Raw genomic sequence first — 24949 nt, 5'->3', positions numbered from 1 at the left:
ATTGGCCAGCAAACACGCCTGACCTAAACCCCATAGACAATCTGGAGGAAGATGGAGGTCACCAGACCCAACAATGCAGATGAGCTGAAAGCCACTATCAAAGCAACCTGGGCTTCCATAACAATTCAGCAGTGGCACAGGCTGATCACCTCCATGCCACGTGGCACTGATGCAGTCATTGCAGTCATTCATGCAAAAGGAATAAAGAATTCGGATAGGGTGGTTACCCTGGAGATTGCCAGCATCCCTTGGTATAAGTTAAAGCAAAGAGATCCCCCTAGGGGTGGGAATTTAAATGGCAAAGACCAGAGCTTGAGTAGATTTCTTCAAATTTTTATTCGTACAATAGATAATATGAATTCCATTTGTAAGAATGAAAGACAAGTGAAAATAATTGTACACATAGGTTGCAAACAATTAGTGATTAAAAACAAGTGGCCAAGTGATACATCACAGATAAGAAGGGCTGGGATTTCTTGGAAGGAAGGGACCAGACGCGTTTTGGTTGGTAACCTTTCTCAGTGGTCCAACAGGAAAGAATCTCAGACTAAAGATGTAAAACATATTGCAGTCATTAAATGCAAGATGTATAAAACATGGATATAAATGTCTTTACATGCAATACTACTTTACTGTGCTTTTTCTAATGACTGCAATATGTTTTACATCTTTAGTCTGAGATTCTTTCCTGTTGGGCCACTGAGAAAGGTTACCAACCGAAACGCGTCTGGTCCCTTCCTTCCAAGAAATCCCAGCCATTCTTATCTGTGATGTATCACTTGGCCACTTGTTTTTAATCACTAATTGTTTGCAACCTATGTGTACAATTATTTTCACTTGTCTTTCATTCTTACAAATGTAATTCATATTATCTATTGTACGAATAAAAATTTGAAGAAATCTACTCAAGCTCTGGTCTTTGCCATTCAAAGTCCCACCCCTAGGGGATCTCTTTGCTTTAATTCATGCAAAAGGAGTTCCAACCAAGTATTGAGTGCAATATATATATATATATATATATATATATATAGAATATAAAATTACACACCATAACATTTCTGTATTTAAAATCCTTTTTTTATTTGTCTTGTATAATTATCTAATTTTCTGAAATACAGACTGACTTTTGGGTTTTCACTAGCTATAAGGCATAATCATCATAGCTAAAAGAAAGAAATGCTTGAAATATAGCACTCTGTGTGTAAGGCATCTACACTGAACAAAATTATAAACGCAACACTTTTGTTTTTGCCCGCATTTTTCATGAGCTAAACTCAAAGATCTAAGGGCTTTTTCTATGTACACAAAAGGCCTATTTCTTTCAAATATTGTTCACAAATCTGGCTGAGCACAATAAAAGGCCACTCTAAAATGTGCAGTTTTACTGTATTGGGGGGGGGGGGGGGGGTTCAAAAACCGGTCAGTATCTGGAGTGGCCTCCATTTGCCTCATGCAGTGCAGCACATCTCCATCAGATGGAGTTGATCAGGTTTTTGATTGTGGCCTGTGGAATGTTGGTCCACTCCTCTTCAATGGCTGTGCGAAGTTGCTGGATGTTGGCAGGACCTGGAACACGTTCTCGTATACGCCGATCTAGAGCATCCCAAACATGCTCAATGGGTGACATGTCCTGCGAGTATGCTGGCCATGCAAGAACGTTTTCAGCTTCCAGGAATTGTGTACAGATCCTTGCAACATGGGGCCGTGCATTATCATGCTGCAACATGAGGTGATGGTCACCAATGCACACCTTTGCAATAATGATGCTGTCTAATCAGTATTTTGATATGCCACATCTGTGAGGTGGATGGATTATCTGGGCAAAGGATAAGTGCTCACTAACACAGATTTAGACAGATTTGTGAACAATATTTGAGAAATAGGGCTTTTGTGTACATAGAAAAAGTTCTATGATCTTTGAGTTCAGCTCATAAAAAATGGGGGCAAAAACAAAAGTTTAATAATTTTGTTGTTTCACTTTTTTAATTGAATTACTGAAATAAATTACCCTTTTGATCATATTTTAACAGCCTTTTTCAACCAGGGTGCCCAGGCACCCTAGTGTGCCTTGAGGTTTCCTCAGGGGTTCCTCCGCAAAATGCCCTAAAAATTTTCCAAAAATTTTATACAAGTCAGTGGGTGGATGAAGCCAGACTTTATTTACTTAAAGTCATAGGTTTTCATTGTGCACCATTACGACCATCTAGCTGCCGACCTGCTAACGACGAATGACATCATCAGTTGATAAGGAGGATGTCAGTTGCCTGCGTAGCATGCTTGTTTGACCCTCCCTCCCCTGCTTCTCTCCATAAGTTTTGGAGTCACATTAGCTGAGCGATTGAAAAAACTGGGGAAAAAGAGAAACATTGGAATACTAGTCAGTACTAACTTGTGAATAGCAAAAATATTGCGCTAACCATAAAAAAGCTGCTACACCAAACAACTGACAAGAAAATTGTGAATAGCAAAATGTGGAAAAAAGTGCAGCGCTAATAAATACTAGCAATATAAACATGTATACATATAAACCAAGAAAGGTAAATACAAATAAATTGCAAAATGAATGAAAGTGAACATCAAATCAACAGTCCCTAATGTGAAGTGAAAAAAAACAGTCCACAACTGTGATAATTGAAGTGCTCACTGGATCCCAACACCAACAAGATATAGAGATATAATGTGCTCACCAGAACGATAGGACTCAAAATGCCATATAGCATATGAGTCAAATCAGCTTGTTGTACAATGGATGGATAATCCGAAGGGATGACTAAGGCCACTGATGTTGAGGTGAAGAGGTAATAGCAGATATGAACCGTCACACCAGAGAGGCTCTCACTCCGTCAGATGGCCAGAAAGGAACCAAAAAACAAGGGAGCACAAAATAGTGTAACACTGCTAAAATTTTAATTTAATAGAAATACACCAAATTGCACTTACAAACATCTCGTGGTAAAGAGCGTATACAGATGCAAAGGTAGGCTGTCAGCAGCGTGGCCTTGACGCGTTTCAGCATAAATGCTTTTTTCAAAAGATAGCGCCAACTCTGCAACTCTGTATAGAAACCAATCAGCTTCAATGTTTTATTGCCAAAGCTTAATCGAACAAGCTGAGCTTGGAAGTTGATTGGCTACCATGCACACCTGCTGCTGATTCTCAGTGCACCAGTTTTAGTAAATCCCCCCCCCCCCCCCACACTGTCTGCGTTTGGGGTAGCACTCTTGCACAGTTTTCATATTGGGAGCAGCGGCTGTGTTGATTGATGTCCCTGCTGTGTCCAGGTGGACAGGACCAGAACACCTGTGCATGCCCATGGTGGTGAACACAGCCGTTGCATGGCCATATGCTAATATGCCTGTGTGAACATGGCCTAAATATAGTTAGATTTTTTTTGGGGGGGTCTTGTTCTTCTCCTTTCTGCAGCCTGTTTTGAATTCATTCGCTCTTGATTTTCTTACATTTTCTGTTATATTCTTTGTAACTTTTAAATGATAACAGTATTCTTTAATCTTTTTTCTTAAATGCTCTTTTCTTTTTATAGTTCTTTTTTATGTTTGGGCATGACCCACATTGGTTTCATTTTTAGCCTTTTAAACATCTTACCCATGGGAATATATTATTGCATACATTTGATTTTAAGTATTCCCTTTTCTGTTCTGTGTTCTCTAATTTCCATATTTTTCCCATGTCTAAATTTTGGAGAGCTGCCCCTCAGCCTTGGATAATTTGCTTTCTTATGCCTCATTTACACATGTCTACTTAAGCCTGTGCTCGTGTGAGGGCATTGTTTGCCTGCACAGATATTTTGCAGATCCCTGTGCAGGCAGGTCCCATTCATGTTCATTTGGGAGGCAATGGCTGCATTGGCGTAGCTGCTGCACCCAGGGTTCATACGGTCATGAAAATCCTGGAAAAGTCATGGGATTTTGACATGACACTTTCCAGGCCTGGAAAAGTTATGGAAAATGAGTAAACCCCACTAAGTTTTGGAAAAGTCATGACATTTTGTGCAACTATTAAATTTTGAAAATGTCTCCGGGCCCCCTGTATTCTGTGGGAGCGGGGGACAGTAAGTGGACTATTTTCTCTGTTTCGGGTTTAGGCGGATTAATCAGCCGCAGCGCGCTGCTAGGCTGAAGCCTGGTCACTGGCCTCTTCAATATGAATAGACCGTGACAGGTTAGGAACTCTGCGGTGGATTGATCCGCCTAAACCTGAAACCAAGAAATAGTGCACTTACTGTCCCGCTCCCAGTGGCGTACCAGCTGGGAGGGAGGGGCGCACTGGGGGGTGTCAGCCGGGCCGCCCGCATCGCCGCACTGGGGGGTGTCAGGCCGCACTGGGGAGGTGTCAGGCCGGTGTCCGACAGGCCGCCCGCATCTCCGTGTGACGAAGGCAGCTGCAGCGGCAGGAAGACGGTCAGTGAGTGTGTCTGAGCAGCCTTGTTTTGTGTGCTGGATAGGATAGGGGGATGGGATGGGACCGCTGCATAGAGATTAATTGAACTTTCCATATTCCTCCTGCTGTCACTGAATGCTTGTTACTCCTCCTCTCAGCGGTTGCAGGAGGAATATGGAAAGTTCACTTCATCTATATGCAGCTGCCCCCCTCAATGCTCTTTAGCCCCCTGTGCTCTTTAGCCCCCCCTCAGTGCTAATAACCCCCCAGTGCTATTAACCCCCCCCCGGTGCTCTTAGCCCCCCCCTGGTGCTCTTCATCTCCCCCCCCATGCTCTCTGGCTCCCCCAGTGCTCTCCACCCCCCTGTGCTCCCTGGCTCCCTCCTCAGTGATTTCGAGTCCCCCCCCCCCAGACAGTGCTCTCCAGTTCCCCCACTCCCCCCTGTGCTCTCCATCCCCCTGGTTTTCCCTGCTTTCCCACCTAGTGCTCTCCACCCCCCTGCGCCTTCCAACCCCCCTGCAATGCTTTCCAAACCCCCCCCTTAATTCTCTCCAGTCCCCCCTTCCGTGCCATTCAGCTCCTCCAGTGCTCTCTGCTTCCCCTCTGCTCTCCGGCCCCCCTAGTGCTCTTCTATCATGTCTGCAGTCTCTTACCATCTCTTGTATCATGTCCGCAGTCTCTGACCATCTCTTGTATCATGTCCGCAGTCTCTGACCATCTCTTGTATCATGTCTGCAGTCTCTGACCATCTCTTGTATCATGTCTGCAGTCTCTGACCATCTCTTGTATCATGTCTGCAGTCTCTGACCATCTCTTGTATCATGTCTGCAGTCTCTGACCATCTCCTGTATCATGTCCGCAGCCTCTGACCATCTCTTGTATCATATCCGCACTCTCTGACCATCTCTTGTAACATGTCCGCACTCTCTGACCATCTCTTGTAACATGTCCGCACTCTCTGGCCATCTCTTGTAACATGTCCGCACTCTCTGGCCATCTCTTGTAACATGTCCGCACTCTCTGACCATCTCTTGTATCATGTCCGCACTCTCTGACCATCTCTTGTATCATGTCCGCACTCTCTGACCATCTCTTGTATCATGTCCGCAGTCTCTGACCATCTCTTGTATCATGTCCGCAGTCTCTGACCATCTCTTGTATCATGTCCGCAGTCTCTGACCATCTCTTGTATCATGTCCGCAGTCTCTGACCATCTCTTGTATCATGTCTGCAGTCTCTGACCATCTCTTGTATCATGTCTGCAGTCTCTGACCATCTCTTGTATCATGTCTGCAGTCTCTGACCATCTCTTGTATCATGTCTGCAGTCTCTGACCATCTCCTGTATCATGTCCGCAGCCTCTGACCATCTCTTGTATCATATCCGCACTCTCTGACCATCTCTTGTAACATGTCCGCACTCTCTGACCATCTCTTGTAACATGTCCGCACTCTCTGGCCATCTCTTGTAACATGTCCGCACTCTCTGACCATCTCTTGTATCATGTCCGCACTCTCTGACCATCTCTTGTATCATGTCCGCACTCTCTGACCATCTCTTGTATCATGTCCGCAGTCTCTGACCATCTCTTGTATCATGTCCGCAGTCTCTGACCATCTCTTGTATCATGTCCGCAGTCTCTGACCATCTCTTGTATCATGTCCGCAGTCTCTGACCATCTCTTGTATCATGTCTGCAGTCTCTGACCATCTCTTGTATCATGTCCGCAGTCTCTGACCATCTCCTGTATCATGTCCACAGCCCCACACTTGTTTCCCAGGACTTGACCCCTGAGTATAGACAAGAGTAAGTGCCGCATTTGTGCATCTGTGCCATCCATACCAGTCCACCTGCACCTCCATCATGACTGTGGCTTGGGCCTAAAGAGTAAGCGCCGCATTTTGTGCTTCTGACTGTGCCATCCATACCAGTCCGGGTGCACCTCCATCATGACTGCCTGAACTGAAGCTTTATCCCCAAGCAGGAGCGGCCATTAATCTTTCTCCAGTTACAGTATATTGGTCAAATTACAAGTTAACTTTATGGGGGTAACACAGTTTCAGCTAAATTTAGTGTGTTCACAGGGTAGCAATGCCAGGGAAATACAGCTTTAAAATGTATGGCTTCATGATGAAAAGTATGTGAGGTGGCTGGAGAAAGATCAGAACCCGGGACGTGCTAAATGTACAGTGTGTGTCGTAAAACGTTTGACATTTCGAACATGGGAGAGGCAGCGCTGTCTAGCCACGCTAAAGGTGCAAAGCACCAGTCTGCAGCTGCGTGCTCGACAGCTTCGAATCCAATCGCTGGCTTTTTCACCCGTGCGTCTGAAGTGACACTGGCTTCCAGCTGCGGCAGCGGTGCTTCCATCTCATCCACTGTAAAACAAGGGACCATTCTGAGTCGCGCTTTATCCAGAAACGAAACCCTAACTGCAGAGGTACTGTACACTACAAAGCTTGTCATTTATTTTAGTAAAAATATGCTGGGTGTGACATGGATTTTCTTCTTATTTAACATGTATACATAGACATTTCATGAAACTTTAGGTCATGAATATTTACATGAAGTCATGGAAAAGTCATGGAATTTTATTGGTAAAAATGTTTATGAACCCTGTGCACCCAATTTGACATCTCTGCAGGTCACTGGACATTCAGGGACCCACACCCACATAGCTCTCCAATTAGGAGTAGTGGCTGTGCCCCACATGACATGAAAAGGACTGCATGCACATGAATGCACAAATACCTGTGCATTACTGTGCAGGCAAACATCGCCCTCCAGCAGGTATACCCTTAAGCATGTGAACAAGGCCTTAAAATAAAGTGTTTTTATCTTTTCACAACCTGCTTGCTTCTGGGATCCACACCCACACACCTGTCTTCGGGTACATCAGCTTTTCTGGGCAGCCAGTTTGTCTCAAATTACATGAATGGAACTGCTAACATGTAAATGCACGCGAGAATCCGATTTTCCGCTATGGTTCTTAGTGGCTAGATGCAGCTTCTGGCCCCGTTCGCTATGAAGACAGACTATCCCCACATCCAGCGATTACCTGCGGTGATCTCTGCGGGACACACTTTGTGTGCGTCCAGCAGTGATCACCTCAGGTAATTGCTGACCTTGCAGAGAGTCATGAATCCATACGGCTGTCAGCGACCTGTCATGGTGACAGCACCTAGCTGCTGAGAGCAGCATCGGGAACTGTCATTGTTTTTTTTCACCCACTTTAATCGCCAGTGTGCATACAGCTCTATTAAATGGACTGCAGTATCTTTATCGTAAATAAAAACAAGACCCAGTTCACAAGGTGAAATGGTTTGTAAGATGTACTGTACTTAAGTCATGCGACTGTGAATTCATTTTTGTTTTGTTTATTTTAGATGTCTTCATGAGTGGAAACCTCACAGTGGAAGACCTGTGTCTTGCTTGCTATTCTGTGACAACCACAAGAAACAAGACCCAGAGTAAGATTCATGTACCTAGGTAGATCATACCCGCTGCAGCTTTCAGAACACTTATGGCACTTTTCCACTGCAATTACCGCCTCGGCTCTGCTTGGCCCTGCTAGGCTCAGTTTGGTTTTCCACTGCATGGTACCGCATGGTACGGTGTTGGAACGGTTCGGTACGGTTTGGTACGGTTTGCTTTTCTACTAGTAGTAAGTGGGTGGGATAACAACGATTCTCTGACCAATCAGTGGCTTGTAGTGACAAACCGTCAAGGCTGCATGCAAATGATTGTGGGATATGGTATCAGTACGGCCCTCTTGGAACCACAACCGAGGTGGTACTGTTTAAGCGAGCCGTACCGTTCTGTTCCATGTAGTGGAAAAGCGCCGCCGTACCGTACCGAACCGTTCCAACACCATACCATGCAGTGGAAAAGCACAAAAGCGAGCCGAACCGTTCGGTTCCATGCAGTGGAAAAGTGCCATTAGTCCACTCAAATTTCAAAATCACTGGGGTCAGGCAAATCTTTTGCACTTACTATTGGGGTTAACATTTTCCCACCATTTTCCATGCATACCTATCTCCCACACATTCCTCTGCCGCTGAGACAACCCTTCATGGTGACGGGCGAACAGGAACGTTACGGGGTGGAAGGGCTGCTGGAAACCATTGACACTATGTAGGAAGTGTTGGCACATCATTTAGATAAAGCTGGGGTCTGAAAGATGCTACATTACCAAATTATCTTTTTTTTTTTTTTTTTATCCTACCAATATACAATATTTTTTTAATTGATAGTCACTTTAAAACACTTAACATATCACATGTAATAAGTTATTTGACAGCTAAAGGATAAGTTCACCTTTTGAATAAAAATTATAAATGCACATTTTTTGGCAGGTAAAAAAAATGTTCATTTACAATTTCTTTTTTTTTTCCAGGAGCCTGGAAAGCATTGCACCAGACATCAGCAGATGGCTGATGCTGCACAGATCTCCTGCAGACTGACAGAAATTGTCATTTTTTTCAATTTTTTTATCTTTTTTTTTTTTCTTACAATTTTTTTTTTTATCTTTCATTAATTGACGGACACAGCTCTCCATTATTCATAACCATAGGGTTATATTGCCCCCTACAGGAATAGGACACTAGGCAGAAAAAAGAACTTGGCTATGCCTATTAAGCAGTCCCAGGTGGTATACTACCCCTTCTTTGCTATAGGTCTTCAGTTTTTTTTTCTGCCTAGTCAGGAGTAAGGACCTACTTCCCTGCTGGGATCTCTGGTCCTGGCAGTTTTTCCTTTTAAAATGTTTTTTTCTCTATCGTCATTGACGGACGCAGTCCTCTGATTCATATCAGTAGGGTTATTCCGCCCCCTACAGCAGTAGGACACTAGGCAGAAAGAATTTCTGGCCACGCCTATGGGCAGTCCCTGGTTGTATACCCTTTCTCTTCCTGCATAGGAAGTCCGCTTTAATCTGCCTAGTCAGGAGTGAGGATCTAGTTCCTTGCTGGGATCTTTGGGGCTGGCATTAAAGTCATTTTTTATTTAGGTTTTTTTTTTTAGCTAGCTTTTTGTCTGGAATTTTTTTCCTGTGAGATCTTCAAGCAACTATGCTGGGCTGGGCGACGGGCTGGATATCTAGATCCAGTGGTCACCCCAGTCTGGGCAACGAGCGCGTGCAGGCCTTAGCTCCGCGCTTGGTCGGCCGCATCGGTGACTGGCCCTGTGAGTTAAACGTCTCACCAGGTCGCACACGACAGGGTCAAGGCCTATGTCACAGCGTTTCTATTTGACTGACAGCCCCCACACTTCGGTGGAGAGGGGTCCTGTCAGGAGATGGAGCCCACCTGTGTTCCTAGTATGGGTAAATAAATGTTCCCCCACTCTTCTCTGTTGGATTTTGGGGTGGACGCGGGCTCCCTCCCTGGCATGGTCGGACCCTCACACTCCTGGGTTCCCTTTGTCCTTTGGTGACCCCCCTTTTTTTGGTCGGAGGAGCCCGTTCCTTCACCCCGGGCAGCTTCCTGGCTCACTTTCTTTTTCTGAGCTGCCGCTGACACGTGCAGACCTTCCTGATCACATTGCTGCATTTTAGGAACAGCGAGTTGCTGGGGGCATATTCTCTATCTCTCTGTGGGGGTCCTTAGCGCATGCCTTACCTCCAGAGGGCGCTGTGGGGACATTCTTTGCACATTTTTCTTAAAATTTGCAGTTGGATTCTATTAGCACAACATGGACCCCTCAGACCATGTGTCCCTACCTAACCCCCTCACGAAGGTGGCAGGGCCCTCCGGATCTCAACTGTCCACCGATGCGATTTCAGCAGTCCTGGAAGCATTTGTGTCCCGGGGGGAGGTGGCCTTTAGAGGGCGTGGTGCGAGGAATCGACCCCCACCTACCCCTGCCTCCTCTGATGTCTCGATTTCTGAGTCTGACTCATCTGCCGCAGACGTCGGTACCCCGGCCGGGTCTGGTACCCGTGCCATGCCTCCTCTGATAGTGAGGATGAGCCCTCTACCGCTACTGCTGCCCAAGATAAGGCGCTGGTGGACGCACTGGTTGTTTCTGTGCTTGAAACCCTAAAATTGGAGGATGCAGCTGTCATCGCTCTTGGGGTGCAGGTTGCCTTCAGGGCCCATAAACCTTCAAGGGTTTTTTTTCCTTTCCCCACTTATTTTGCTGACCTACTCGCAAAAGAATGGGATCGGCCAAAACGTTCCCCTGGGGTGTCTAAGTGGTTTACTAGACGCTACCCCTTTGAGAAGTCTCTGGTAAAGAAGTGGTCGCTACCACCTAAGGTGGATCCTCCAGTCTCTAGGCTTAACAAGGCTACCGTTATTCCGGTGGAAGATTCCCCATCCTTTAGGACCCAGAGAATAGAAAGGCGGAGGCTGTGGCCCGCAGCATGTACTCTCTGGCGGGAACTGCTCTGAGGCCTGCTTTTACTGCGGCCCTTGTCATGCAAACAGTGACTGAATGGGCGAAGCTGCTACGCCGTGACGTGGAGGGCAAGCCTGTGCCTCCTGCCTTTGGGGAGCTGTTTGACCAGATGGTGCAGGGGCTGCAATTTGCTTGCGATGCCGCGCTGGACACTGCTTCCCTTTTGGGGGTCGTCTGTCGTTTTTGGCCCTGGTCATGAAGCGTATGTTCTGGTTGAAGTGTTGGTCTGCGGATCTGGCTTCTAAGAAGGCCTTGACGGATCTCCCATTTCAAGGGGACCGTCTGTTTGGGGCTACCCTGGACGACAATATTAAAGGTCTTACTGGGGGTAAGAGTACTTTTTTTTCTGCAGGCTTCCAAGGGTAGGGACCCTCAGCGTAGGTGGGGGTCTGTCCTTTTCGGCTCACAGTATTTTATTTGCTTGGTGGCAGCCGATAAAGCAAAGCCCTTCAAGCCTCCCTCGGGTGGTTTCAAGCCTCCCTGGTCTGGGAAATAGAAGTCCGGTTCTGCCAGGCCTGCGGACAAGACTCCCTCGGCCTTAAGGTGTGCCCTCACCCATGACTGGGGTGAGGGGACGCCTTTGCCGGTTCTCGGACCTGCGACTGGCCTGGATCCCAGACAAATGGTCCGAGTTTCGATCTTTTCCTCCGGTCAGGTTTTTCCCTTCCAATGTCCGCCTATCCCCGGATAGCTTGCGAGCGCTCTATGGGGCAGTGCATTACCTGCTACAGCAAGGAGTGATAGTGTCGGTTCTGCTCACGGAACGCTTTCATGGTTTTATTCCAACCTGTTCATGGTTCCCAAGAAGGCAAAGTGCTTCCGATCCTGGACCTAAAGTCACTGAATGTGTTCGTGCACGCTCAAAAGTTCAAGATGGAAGCTATTCACACGGTGGTGGCCTCCCTATATCAGGGGGATTTCCTGCTTCAATAGACATCAAGAATGCCTACCTTCACATACCAATCTGTGCCACTCATCAATGGTTTCTCAGTTTTGCCGTGGAAGAGGATCACTATCAGTTTGTGGCCTCTTCTCCCCAGGTCTTCACAAAGGTGTTGTCCCTGGTCCTGGCGCTGCTATGGCAGCGGGGGATATCAGTCCTGGGTTACCTGGACAATCTGATTCTTAGTGCGGAGTCCCCCGCGTTACTGATGGAAAACTTGGGGGTCACCATGAGGAGGCGTTTGGGAGTCACTCTGGAGGCGTTCGGTTGGATCGTGAATCTTCAGAAGTCGTCTCTGACCCCTTCCATGAGACTGGTCTATCTGGGCCTGACTTTGGACACGTCCTCAGCAAGGGTGTTTTTTTTCTTTGGAGAAACTCCAGAAGCTCCAGTCAGCAGTTCAGCTGTTGATGTCAAACGACCGGTCGTCCCTTCGGACCTGTATGAGAGTGCTGGTGTTGATGGTGTCCTCCTTCAAGGCTGTCCCATTTGCTCAATTCGACACGAGGGTTCTTCAAAGGGAAATTCTTCTCAAGTGGGACATACACCCGAATTCTCTGGACCTTCAAATTCGGCTAAGTCACAGGGCCAGGGAGTCCCTGGTCTGGTGGCTTCAGTCTTCGATGCTTCACTCTGGGAAATCCTTTCTCCCCATATACTGGACATTGTCACAACGAATGGGAGTCTGTCCGGGTGGGGAGGAGTCCTTAATCAGGACTCGGCTCAGGGAGTCTGGTCTCTGGAGGAATCTCGATTGCCGATCAATGTCCTGGAGCTGAGAGCGATCCGGCTTTGCCTGGCGCACTGGACCGAACGTTTGGAGGGTTGTCCATGGTGCATTCAAGCCGACAATGCTAAGGCCATGGCTTATGTCAGTAACCAGGGGGGAGGGGGGTGGGGGCACCAAGAGTGTCCTTGCAGCCCTGGAAGTAGGGGGTGTTCTACGTTGGGCGGAGCGCCATACATGTTCCAGCTCTCTCCTCTGTCCACATTCCGGGAGTGGAAAATTGTCAGGGGGATTTCCTTAGCCGCCAGGCCTTAGATGCAGTGGAGTGGTCCCTGCATCAGGACGTGTATCAGCAGTTGTGCCTTCGTTGGAGCACTCCAGACTTGGATCTGTTGGCGTCCCACATCAACAGGAAGGTACAGAGGTTTGTGGCCCGCTCTCAGGGAACCTCTGGCAGATGCCGCAGACGCGCTGGTGGCCCCTTGGGGCCAGTACCGGCTGATGTTCCTTTCCTCCTCTCAAGTTACTGCCAAGACTTCTTCGCAGGATAGGGGCGGAAGGGATTCTGGCCATTCTTGTGGCTCCGGACTGGCCTCACCGTGCTTGGTACGCCGACCTGGTCAGGCTTGTCGCAGACGCCCCTTGTAGACTTCCTCTCAGGGAGGATCTACTGTCTCAGGGGCCAATCTTCCATCCTGTTTTACAGTCACTAGCTTTGACGGCTTGGCTGTTGAAAGCCAGTTGCTGAAAGACAGGGGGATTGTCTGCTTCAGTAATTCCCACTCTGCTAAACGCGAGAAAGACGACTTCTAGGAAGATTTAGCATCGTACGTGGAAGTCGTACATTGCGTGGTGTGAGTCTCTTGGGACCCACCCTTGTTCCTATTCGGTGGCTCGGGTCTTAGCTTTCCTTTTAACAGGGGGCTGATCAAAAGTTGACTGAGTACTATCAAGGGTCAGGTGTTGGCCTTGGCTATTTTCTTTCAGAGGCCATTGGCCACCCAACCCTGGTGCGTAGCTTTGTCCAGGGGGTGCGACACTTGGTACCTCTGGTGCGACTTCCACTACCACCTTGGGACCTTAATTTGGTGCTGTCAGTTCTCCAGAGGCCTCCCTTTGAGAGTATTCGGGAGATTCCCCTGCTTACCTTGTCTCAGAAGGTAGCCTTCTTGGTGGCTATCATTTGTGCGCGCAGGGTGTCAAAACTGGCGGTGCTATCCGGTCGTTCTCCCTACCTGGTAGTTCACAGGAATAAGGTGGTATTTCAGCCGGATCTGTCCTTCCTGCCGAAGGTGGTTTCCAGTTGTCACTTAAATGAGGACATTGTGTTATCCTCTTTGTGTCCTAAGCCTACACAGCCTAAGGAATTTGCTCTGCATACCCTGGATGTTGTTCGGGCGATCAAGGTGTGTTTGGCATCTACTGAGTCTTTTTGCAAGTCTGACTCGCTCTTTGTGTTCACGGATGGCCCAAAGAAAGGGCTGCCTGTGTCTGTCTGATCCATCTGGAAAAAGTCACAGCAGACAGTGGTGCAGGCTTATTCCATTAAGGGTCCGGTTCCTCCCTTTCCTGTCAAGGCGCATTCTACTCGGGCGCTTAGTGCTTTCTGGGCTTTTCGCCATCAGGCATCTGTGCTTCAGGGGTGAAAGGCGGCAACCTGGTCATCTGTTCACACCTTTACCAAGTTTTATAAGGTGGATGTGCTGGCATCTGCGGATGCTTCCTTTTGGCCGCAAAGTTTTGCAGGCTGCTGTTTAGAGGGCCCCTTGGCCTTGCTTGAGGGTGTTCCTGTTTCCCACCTGCCTTTTCTGAGTGGTGGACCAGTTGGTCCAGGGGCTGCAGTTTTGCCTGGTATGTCTTTTTGGATACGGTTCCCCTGATTTCTAGGCTATCTGTTTCTGGAGTGATGCTTGAGCGTGTATTGTGCTGAAGTATTGGTCTGCAGACCAGACTTCTATAAAAGATCTGTCTGAATTACCCTTTCAAGGCGATCACCTGTTTAGGGATGACATCATTAAGAGTCTCAGAAGAGGGGAAGAGTAGCTTTCTTCCACAGTCTGGAAAGGGGAGAGAACCTTGTCGCAGACGTGGCCCATTTTTGTTTTTTTTTGGGCTCACAAGAAGTTTTTCGTCTCTTGGGGTCCACTGACAAGGGTATGAAACCTTGGCGCCCTGTATCTGCAGAGGGCTGCGCAGGTAGGCATTATGCCGTTCTCTTTGGCGGGCTGATGTTGAGTCCTCCCTTGGGCATCTTCCTTTTATGCTAGGCTGGTCTTAGTATGCTTCTGCCTCCTTTCTTTTGTTGTCCCTTTTTTTGTGGTGCCTGCTGGGATGTGGTGCTTTCCATGGAACCCCAGAAGCATGTTTCCCCTCTAGATCCCCTTCTAGAGGTGGCAGGTCCTTTATATAATAAAGGATTTTGCTTTTGGGGTTTAATACGGATTCAATTGGTCCAAGCTGGACCAATGTAACTGAAATTAAAATCATAGACTTTAGCATTTTTGGACTTGAACTCAAAAAGTGAAGATTTGCACTTGTACCCTAAAAAATGTACGTCTTGAATTCTTCCTGAAAAACAGTGGTGCACTTCCTAATTGGGATTTAGATTGAGATTTGATTATGTCATTACTGTTCTGCATGCTAAAGAGGAATGTGCATGGCCTGAATCTCCTCCTTGCTTCTGCGTTATTCATTCTGTGGATCTGTGCTTTGTGAGTCTCTCCTGCAGCCTGTTAAACATTCCCCTACCAGTTGTAAGATTACCTATTGTCAGAGGGACAAGTCTGACCTGAAGAGGCAAAAACCTCTATTCCTCTAACAAGATGTCTTTCTCAAATAGAAACACTGCAGAACAAAGTACAGAACTATTCGCAATAAAAAGACCGGCTGCAGGGAGCTGCTATTTTAGGGGCTAGTCCTTAACACTCTGCTTGCATTTTCTGGGCACAGCTTCCATGGTCGAGGCCCATCTTATGCTAAATATTTTGTAGGTAGAATTAAATGAATTCTTTCATGTAAGGTGGGTCCTTAATGTCCAGAGTTTTTTTTTTTTTTTAATTTTAACATTACTGGAATCCTTTTTTTCTTTTTTTTTTTTTTTTTTGATTGCATATATGAAAAGTTTGGCAAACATCTGAAAAAGCGCACTTCTAAATTGTTTAGTTGCTTTAAAATAAAGCAAAACCTTTGCATATTACCATATTTTGGAAATTCATAGAATTAGAGGTCTACCTATAAATGTTGCACCCAAAATTTACACTTTTTTCTAAATGGATTTGATTGGAAAATGTGTGAATTTTGTTGGAACACACTTTTAAATTGATTCCAAAGTGTCCATGTACACATACCCTTTTTTCATGTCTAAGCAGTGTGATTGTCATTGACATTGTTCATTAATTTTTTAAAGGGAAGCTCTTTTAACCTTTTCTTTGTGCTGTGCATGCTATTGGATCATCCTGTTGACATCACCTAGTTAAGCCATGGGGATTTCTTTTGACTAGTTCTCACAAAGCATTTCTTTTATCCTTTTGCACTTTAGAGTACCATTTTGGAGATTCCTAATCACAGGGGCGGATCAGAACAGAGAGCTTAAGATGTGGTGCACAGTTTCATGGACTTGTCTGCAAACTGTGTGGTGAGACACATTTGTTACTAAACTATGAGTATACACAAGATGTTTTGGTTTTAATGATTCAACTTGAATGTCAAAAACAACAACTTCAGTACTAGAAGCATCTATGAAGGCTATTTATCCTTTTTATACAAAAAACAAACCGGATATACTTACCTGTGTGTTTGACACACACAGTTCTGCTCAGCCCTGCCCCTTCCCCCACTGTCTACTCATAGGATTTGATTAACAGCAGCATGAGCCAGTGACTCCCATTGTTCCTTCTCTGTCTTGTGAGAAAAGAGGTGGAGACCAGTGCCCTTGCAGACGGTCACAATACTAGATAGACACGGGGCTCAGGTAAGTATAAGGTGGGGTGGGAGCAATATTATACTGGAACGTTTGCTACCTTAATGCACGGAATGCATTAAGGAAAACATTTTCTTTGGAAAGACTTCAGAAAACTTTAGAACCACTTTTAATGCCTTATTGTTTAACCTCAGTCAAAAGGCACTGTTTAAACATATGTGTTTTGTTTACCTGCTAAAAGATTTGTAATTGTGTTGAGCCAAATTTGTAATTTACAAAACTCTGCTAGAGTGGTGCCAGGCTATTTGCTCTGGTCTGCTCACTAGACTATAAAGCTTTGTCACCTCTGGGCAAGAAAAAATAAGCAGGAGACCTAGGAAGTAGAAAAAAACGGAATCAAAATTGCAGAATCTCATTTGGGCCGATGGGTACCTCTTTTATATTATCTCTATTGCACATTGTTCTATTGATAATTAGCCAGTTTGAGCATCAACAACCAGATGATATTCGCAACATAGGCCAATAGATGTAATCTTCTACCAATGCATACGTTCTATCTTGTGGAAAATCTACTTTTATTTAATCACTTGATGTGCGTATAAAAACGTCCTGTCAGCAAGTGTTTATACCAAGATCATGGATGCAGCTGGTGATTATTAAAAGTTATCTGGGCAGCTCTGCAGCTGACTGATCATTGTTACCGTGCTTTGAGTGACCCGACATGACATCTGTGCTTGATTTGCTGTTATGGAGGGCTGTGGAGACATTGTGGGTCTAATAGACCCCCTGATGTCTCCATAAAGTGTACCTGCATAAGCACAGTATTTCCTACACACATATTCCTGAAACTAGTGAAAGAAAAATTATAAATTAGGCACCAACTATAATATAAGATCCAGTAATATAAGTAACTAAATAATATACAGTGGGTACGAAAAGTATTCAGACCCCCTTAAATTTTTCACTCTTTGTTATATTGCAGCCATTTGCTAAAATCATTTAAGTTCATTCTTCTTCCTCATGAATGTACACACAGCTCCCCATATTGACGGAAAAACACAGAATTGTTGACATTGTTGCAGATTTATTAAAAAAGAAAAACTGAAATATCACATGGTCCTAAGTATGCAGACCCTTTGCTGTGACACTCATATATTTAACTCAGGTGCTTTCCATTTCTTCTGATCATCCTTGAGATGGTTCTACACCTTCATTTGAGTCCAGCTGTGTTTGATTATACTGATTGGACTTGATTAGGAAAGCCACACACCTGTCTATATAAGACCTTCCAGATCACAATGCATGTCAGAGCAAATGAGAATCATGAGGTCAAAGGAACTGCCTGAAGAGCTCAGAGACAGAATTGTGGCAAGGCACAGATCTGGCCAAGGTTACAAAAAGATTTCTGCTGCACTTAAGGTTCCTAAGAGCACAGTGGCCTCCATAATCCTCAAATGGAAGACGTTTGGGACGACCAGAACCCTTCCTAGAGCTGGCCGTCCGGCCAAACTGAGCTATCGGGGGAGAAGAGCCTTGGTGAGAGAGGTAAAGAAGAACCCAAAGATCACTGTGGCTGAGCTCCAGAGATGCAGTCAGGAGATGGGAGAAAGTTGTAGAAAGTCAACCATCACTGCAGCCCTCCACCAGTCGGGGCTTTATGGCAGAGTGGCCCGACTGAAGCCTCTCCTCAGTGTAAGACACATAAAAGCCCGCATGGAGTTTGCTAAAAAACACCTGAAGGACTCCAAGATGGTGAGAAATAAGATTCTCTGGTCTGATGAGACCAAAATAGAACTTTTTGGCCTTAATTCTAAGCGGTATGTGTGGAGAAAACCCAGGCACTGCTCATCACCTGTCCAATACAGTCCCAACAGTGAAGCATGGTGGTGGCAGCATCATGCTGTGGGGGTGTTTTTCAGCTGCAGGGACAGGACGACTTGTTGCAATCGAGGGAAAGATGAATGCGGCCAAGTACAGGGATATCCTGGACAAAAACCTTCTCCAGAGTGCTCTGGACCTCAGACTGGGCCGAAGGTTTACCTTCCAACAAGACAATGACCCTAAGCACACAGCTAAAATAATGGAGTGGCTTCACAACAACTCTGTGACTGTTCTTGAATGGCCCGCCAGAGCCCTGACTTAAACCCAATTGAGCATCTCTGGAGAGACCTAAAAATGGCTGTCCACCAACGTTTACCATCCATCCTGACAGAACTGGAGAGGATCTGCAAGGAGGAATGGCAGAGGATCCCCAAATCCAGGTGTGAAAGACTTGTTGCATCTTTCCCAAAAAGACTCCTGGCTGTATTAGATCAAAAGGGGGCTTCTACTGAGCAAAGGGTCTGAATACTTAGGACCATGTGATATTTCAGTTTTTCTTTTTTAATAAATCTGCAACAATGTCAACAATTCTGTGTTTTTCCGTCAATATGGGGAGCTATGTGTACATTCATGAGGAAGAAGAATGAACCTAAATGATTTTAGCAAATGGCTGCAATATAACAAAAAGTGAAAAATTTAAGGGGGTCTGAATACTTTTCGTACCCACTGTATATACAGTTGTGCTCATAAGTTTACATGCCCTGGCAGAATTTATGATTTCTTGTCTATTTCTTTGAGAACATGAAAACACAAAAACTTTTCTTTCACTCGTGGTTAGTGTTTTGCTGAAGCCATTTTTTATTCTACTGTGTTTACTTCTTTTAAATCATAATGACAACAGAAACTACCCAAATGACCCTGATCAATAGTTTACATACCTCGGTGATTTTGGCCTGATAACATGCACACAAGTTCACACAAAGGGGTTTGAATGGCTATTAAAGGTAACCATCCTCCCCTGTGATCTGTTTGCTTGTAATTAGTGTGTTTGTATAAAAGGTCAGTAAGTTTCTGGACTCCTGACAGTCCCTTGCATCTTTCATCCAGTGCTGCAATGATGTTTCTGCATTCTGAGTCATCAGGAAAGCAAAAGAGTTGTCAAAGGATCTGTGGGAAAAAGGTAGCTGAACTGTATAAAACAAGAAAGGGATAGAAAAGATATCCAAGGAATTGAGAATGCCGATCAGCAGTGTTCAAACTCTAATCAAGAAGTGGAAAATAAGGGGTTCTATTGGGTCTATGGATCGCTGAGGTTTTGGGGAAGTGTGAGCTGCAAAGGCACTGGAAATTTGGTCAGAATTGATGGCAAGATGAATGCAGTATGTTATCAAAAAATACTGGAGGAAAATTTGCATTCATCAGCCCGGAAGCTGCGCATGGGACGTACTTGGACATTCCAACATGACAATGATCCTTAACACAAGGCCAAGTCGACCTATCATTGGCTACAGCAGAATAAAGTGAAGTTTCTGGAGTGGCCACCTCCGTCTCCTGACCTCAATATCATTGAGCCACTCAGGGGAGATCTCAAACATGCAGTTTATACAAGATAGCCCAAGAATTTACAGGAACTAGAGGCTTTTTGCCAGGAAGAATGGGCAGCTTTACCATTTGAGAAGATAAAGAGCCTCATCCACAAATACCACAAATGACTTCAAGCAGTAAACACAGTTGATTGATAATAAATGGCTACAGCCAAACACTAACCATGAGTGAAAGAAGTTTTTGTGTTATCATTCATTTTCTCTGAAAAATGGCCAAGAAATCATGAATTCTGCCAGGGTATGTAAACGTGAAAAAGTCCACTTAACCACTTCCCGCCCGCCCTATAGGCAAATGACAGCAGGAAGGTGGTTGCATTATCCTGACCGGACGTCATATGACGGAGGCAGGATAATGCGCTCTACGTGCCCCTTGGGGCACGTAGACACCACCACACCACATAACTCTTACACACCACATCTCTGATCTCGGTAAAGAGCCTACTGAAGTAGGCTTTTTACCATGTGAACAGCTGTGTCCCATCACAGCTGGTCACATAGTAAATAGGAAGTGCCGTTGATCGGCTTTCCTCAGTTTGTGCCCGACAGGCATGAGTAGAGGAGAGCCGATCTGCGGCTCTCCTGACGGGGGGTCTGCACTGGTAATCAGAGCATTGATTACCAGTGCAGGCCCTTGGGGGGGGGGGTGCCACTAGAACTGCCAGGGATGCCCACCCATGACCCCAGGGATGCCCTCCAGGGATGGCAATCAGGGCTAAGGGAGCCCAAGCCATTGCCCTCCCCATCAATGCTGCCCATCAGTGCCCTCCCCATCAGTGCTGCCCACCATTGCCATCTATCAGTTGTGCCCCCCCAGTGCCCATTATTAAATATGTAAAAAAATCCGCGCTTAGGATATAATAGAATCCAAATATACCCCGCTGCAGCCTACCTCTATGACTATAATCCTAGTATATATAGTAAAGATAAAAAAGAGAAAAGGGAGGTATATGGCGCTGCCTATGAATCACTTGTTAACAATTAGCATAAACCCTACTTAAAGTGCAGTAGTGCAATAACCAAAAAATTATTGTGTAGAAAATATATATTACCTGAAGGAATAGGTAACAAATAAATAGTGATGGTGTTATGTATAGAAATAAATAATAATGTGCAATCCTAATAATATGCTGAAGTGCTCTATTTAGAATCTGGTATGTCTGATGACCATACTTGATGCGATTCTCTAAATCGCTAGAAAAAACGTGTAATATTAAAAGTCAATCCTAGTAACTTTGATATTATCAAGTGAACAGCCTATAGCATAGTGCAATGATAAAAATGGTATAAAGAGTAAATGTGAATGGGGCTCCTATTAACAATCACCAATAAATATAAATATGGATATTAGAGTATAAGTGAAAATCCTCTATAGATCTAACTCCGGGGTTAGCTAAATAATACACAGTATAAAATCAGCAGGGAATCACATATAGAAAGGGGACTCTATATAGATACTCTATACATCCCATACAGTGATTAGCTACATAAAATATCTGAAAGATACACAGTATAAAATCTGCTAGGGAACCACATATAACAGGGGACCACATATAAAATGGATATCCGAAAGTAGCAGAAGTATCCAAACTTATTATAATAAAAAATGTATATATATAGTCCAAAAACAGTTGTTCAATCAATTTCTTTCAGGTATATTATAGACCTTTACAATTAATCATAAGGTGCAAGGATGATGTAATATCAAAAGGTGACTTCAGTGCAGGATGATGTATTATCCAAAAGTGACTTCAGTGCAGGTGCCTTAATCCATCTTTTATGGGTGCTAAGTATGGTGATCACTCAGTGCTCCCCCAGGACCGTACTTACCAGAAATAATTACCCCTGCGGGGGTAGCAGGCCTTGGTATAATATTGGCTCATATGCTTTTCGAATCCCCCTTGGTCTCTCTGGACGATCCTGCAGCTCTGGGTGCTGTCCTCTAGATATCCTAGCTATAGCTTGCCCGAGTCCGATCTCTCTGCACCTTACATGTATATTCCACGGGTATATGTGGGGAAAAGAGGGCCTCACATAGAGTAGTATTGTATGGTAAAAAATGTTTATTAATCCAAAATCCAAAATAATACTCAAAATAGCAAAGATAACAAACCGCATGTAATGGTCAATAGCGATCGCGCACTTCCGGGATGCCGTGCGTGCCACAGACCTGATGTGCGTTCCAACTAGGCGGATGTGATATTGTGAGTATTATTTTGGATTAATAAACATTTTTTACCATACAATACTACTCTATGTGAGGCCCTCTTTTCCCTACATATACCCGTGGAATATACATGTAAGGTGCAGAGAGATCGGACTCGGGCAGGATATAGCTAGGATATCTAGAGGACAGCACCCAGAGCTGCAGGATCGTCCAGAGAGACCAAGGGGGATTCGAAAAGCATATGAGCCAATATTATACCAAGGCCTGCTACCCCCGCAGGGGTAATTATTTCTGGTTAGTGCGGTCCTGGGGGTGCGGGGAGCACTGAGTGATCACCATACTTAGCACCCATAAAAGATGGATTAAGGCACCTGCACTGAAGTCACCTTTTGATATTACATCATCCTTGCACCTTATGATTAATTGTAAAGGTCTATAATATACCTGAAAGAAATTGATCGGACTGTTTTTGGACTATATATATACATTTTTGATTATAATAAGTTTGGACATTTCTGCTACTTTCGGATATCCATTTTATATGTGGTCCCCTGTTATATGTGGTTCCCTGCAGATTTTATACTGTGTATCTTTCAGATCTTTTATGTAGCTAATCACTGTATGGGATGTATAGAGTATCTATATAGAGTCCCCTTTCTATATGTGATTCCCTGCTGATTTTATACTGTGTATTATTTAGCTAACCTCGGAGTTAGATCTATAGAGGATTTTCACTTATACTCGAATATCCATATTTATATTTATTATTTATTTTATTGGTGATTTTTAATAGGAGCCCCATTCACATTTACTCTTTATACCATTTTTATCATTGCACTATGCTATAGGCTGTTCACTTGATAATATCAAAGTTACTAGGATTGACTTTTAATATTACACTTTTTTTTCTAGCGATTTAGAGAATCGCATCAAGTATGGTCATCAGACATACCAGATTCTAAATAGAGCACTTCAGCATATTATTAGGATTGCACATTATTATTTATTTCTATACACAACACCATCACTATTTATTTGTTACCTATTCCTTCAGGTATTATATATTTTCTACACAATAATTTTTTGGTTATTGTACAGTGCAGAACACAATAGGCATAGTCTTAGAAAACTGGGATATATATTGCTACCTTCAGGGGACTGGACAATTAGCCTCTATGACTAACAGTTGTCCTCTGTTTTTTTGCTTGTGACCATAGGTGAGGGAGTTTAATTGTGTGCCTGTTGCTTCAGCTAATGGCACATTCTTCTAATCGATACTCTAGGGATCGTACCCAGTCCCTGTTGTAGGATAGGAAGACATAGGGCTGGCTTCAGGCACTGGATCCTGTTTTATGTGTTCCTCTTGGTATGCCATGCAAAGTGTGTAGTTAGCCACAGAGTGCTGTACATGTCCAGGGCAGTGGTGATCCATGCAGGTGTAACCCAGTCCCTGAAGCCCCCTTGGGTGTAGCATCTTCTGAACGTAGTGTAGCATGAAGCAGGGTTACCGATTGCTGCAGGTTGGTATTACATGGCTAGGCACTTTATGCAGAGATGGTTTGCTAGGGGTGTCTACAGAATTTTGTGTCTCTCCCCCTTCCCCCCAGGCTACCATTTTTAAAAGTTTTGACTTTGTCTTGCCTTTTTCTCTGCTTTCTACATGAGGTAGCTGGACCAAGGACATGTTACCGCTTTAAAATGTCAAATCACTGTTTGACATTAGGATAAAGGTAGTAAAGTCCCAGGACGAAATAAAGAATGGGATGGGATCAAATTTAGGACCCCATGACCCAACTCAAAGGGAATAAAAAGTATAGGCCAGGGACTCTGTTGTCAGAAGTAGGAATGTGTGTGGAGAATGTGACAGTGTGTGAAGAATGTAATGTCTAAATAAATAGATGTGGGAGAAAGGAGTCCAATTGTGGAGTCCTTTTAAGTGTAAGACATAAACTGTCGGGTACCACATCCTATAATGCTCAAAATCTAAACAAACTATCCCTAACCAAAAAAAGAAAAGAAAAACACATAGGCCTTTAATGGTACTACAGTTGCTAATTTTTCATTTCAATCATTTTATGATTTAAAGAATATTAGGAGAATTTAGTGAAATACAAAAAAAAAATTTCATAGTAATATATAAGGATTTGGGAATATTCCTGTAGCCTAACGTGAACATAAAGATCACATAATCTTTAAATAAATACTTTTCACAAATTTCGCATAAGTATATGCATATTAATAGATAAATACCTATACATCTTATGATAGCCATTTAGATACGAGAATCCTATAAAAAAAAAAAAGTTGACAGCTGATAAACAAAGCGTCATATCAAAAACGAATCCAAGAACAGAAGAGGAAAAAGAAAAAATATACATGTTCTTCGTCCTGCCATGACATCACAAAAAATGCATCAGTGTAAACCAGGCCAAATATGTTAAAGTAGCAGCAGCATGCTTTTTTTTTTTTTTTGTGTCACCTGTCATAATAGGGTTAAAACTAAAATTTGCCCTTTACATTCAGGCCCCGGGTTACAAACATCCGACTTACAAACATCTCCTACTTACAAACGGAGGTAGACAACAGGAAGTGAGGAAAAATCTGTCCCTAGAAGGGGAAATTCACTCCTGTAAGAGTTTTCAAGGGAAAAAGGTGTCTCCATTGAAGCTTTATCACCAACCCTTGTTTCCACAACAACCCAAGATTTTCAAAACCCAGTAGTTATAGGGTCAGAAAGTGAGGTGAAATCTTCTGAACATGGGCGCAGGCAGCAAAACAAATGTTACAGGGGTATCAACCGTTCCCTAATCTATCCAAAAAATGTAGAAATTATTATTTTGACAGGGGCTACACTTAAAAAATGTACCTGTTCCGACTTGCAAACTAATTTGACTTAGGAACAAACCTACAGTCCCTATCTTGCTTGTAACTCGGGGACTGCCTATATAGTACAACAAGATAATCACTACTATA

The 24949-nt window shown here is 44.4% G+C and overlaps 1 protein-coding gene across 2 annotated transcripts in view; it reads left to right on the top strand.

Annotated features, from left to right (window-relative positions):
* Positions 1-24949, top strand: part of EDC4 (enhancer of mRNA decapping 4) — a 629569-nt gene that overhangs the window by 161178 nt on the left and 443442 nt on the right. For both annotated transcript variants that reach the window (XM_082271180.1, XM_082271179.1), the window contains exons 9-10: positions 7786-7869; positions 16007-16102. In XM_082271180.1, the coding sequence (XP_082127306.1) occupies positions 7786-7869; positions 16007-16102 (180 nt within the window). The remainder of the gene's footprint in view (positions 1-7785; positions 7870-16006; positions 16103-24949) is intronic.

The sequence above is a fragment of the Pelophylax lessonae genome (assembly GCF_965119305.1).
Source record: "Pelophylax lessonae genome assembly, chromosome: 10".
In the NCBI taxonomy this organism is placed as follows: domain Eukaryota; kingdom Metazoa; phylum Chordata; class Amphibia; order Anura; family Ranidae; genus Pelophylax; species Pelophylax lessonae.
This window is presented reverse-complemented; position numbering and strand designations above follow the sequence as displayed.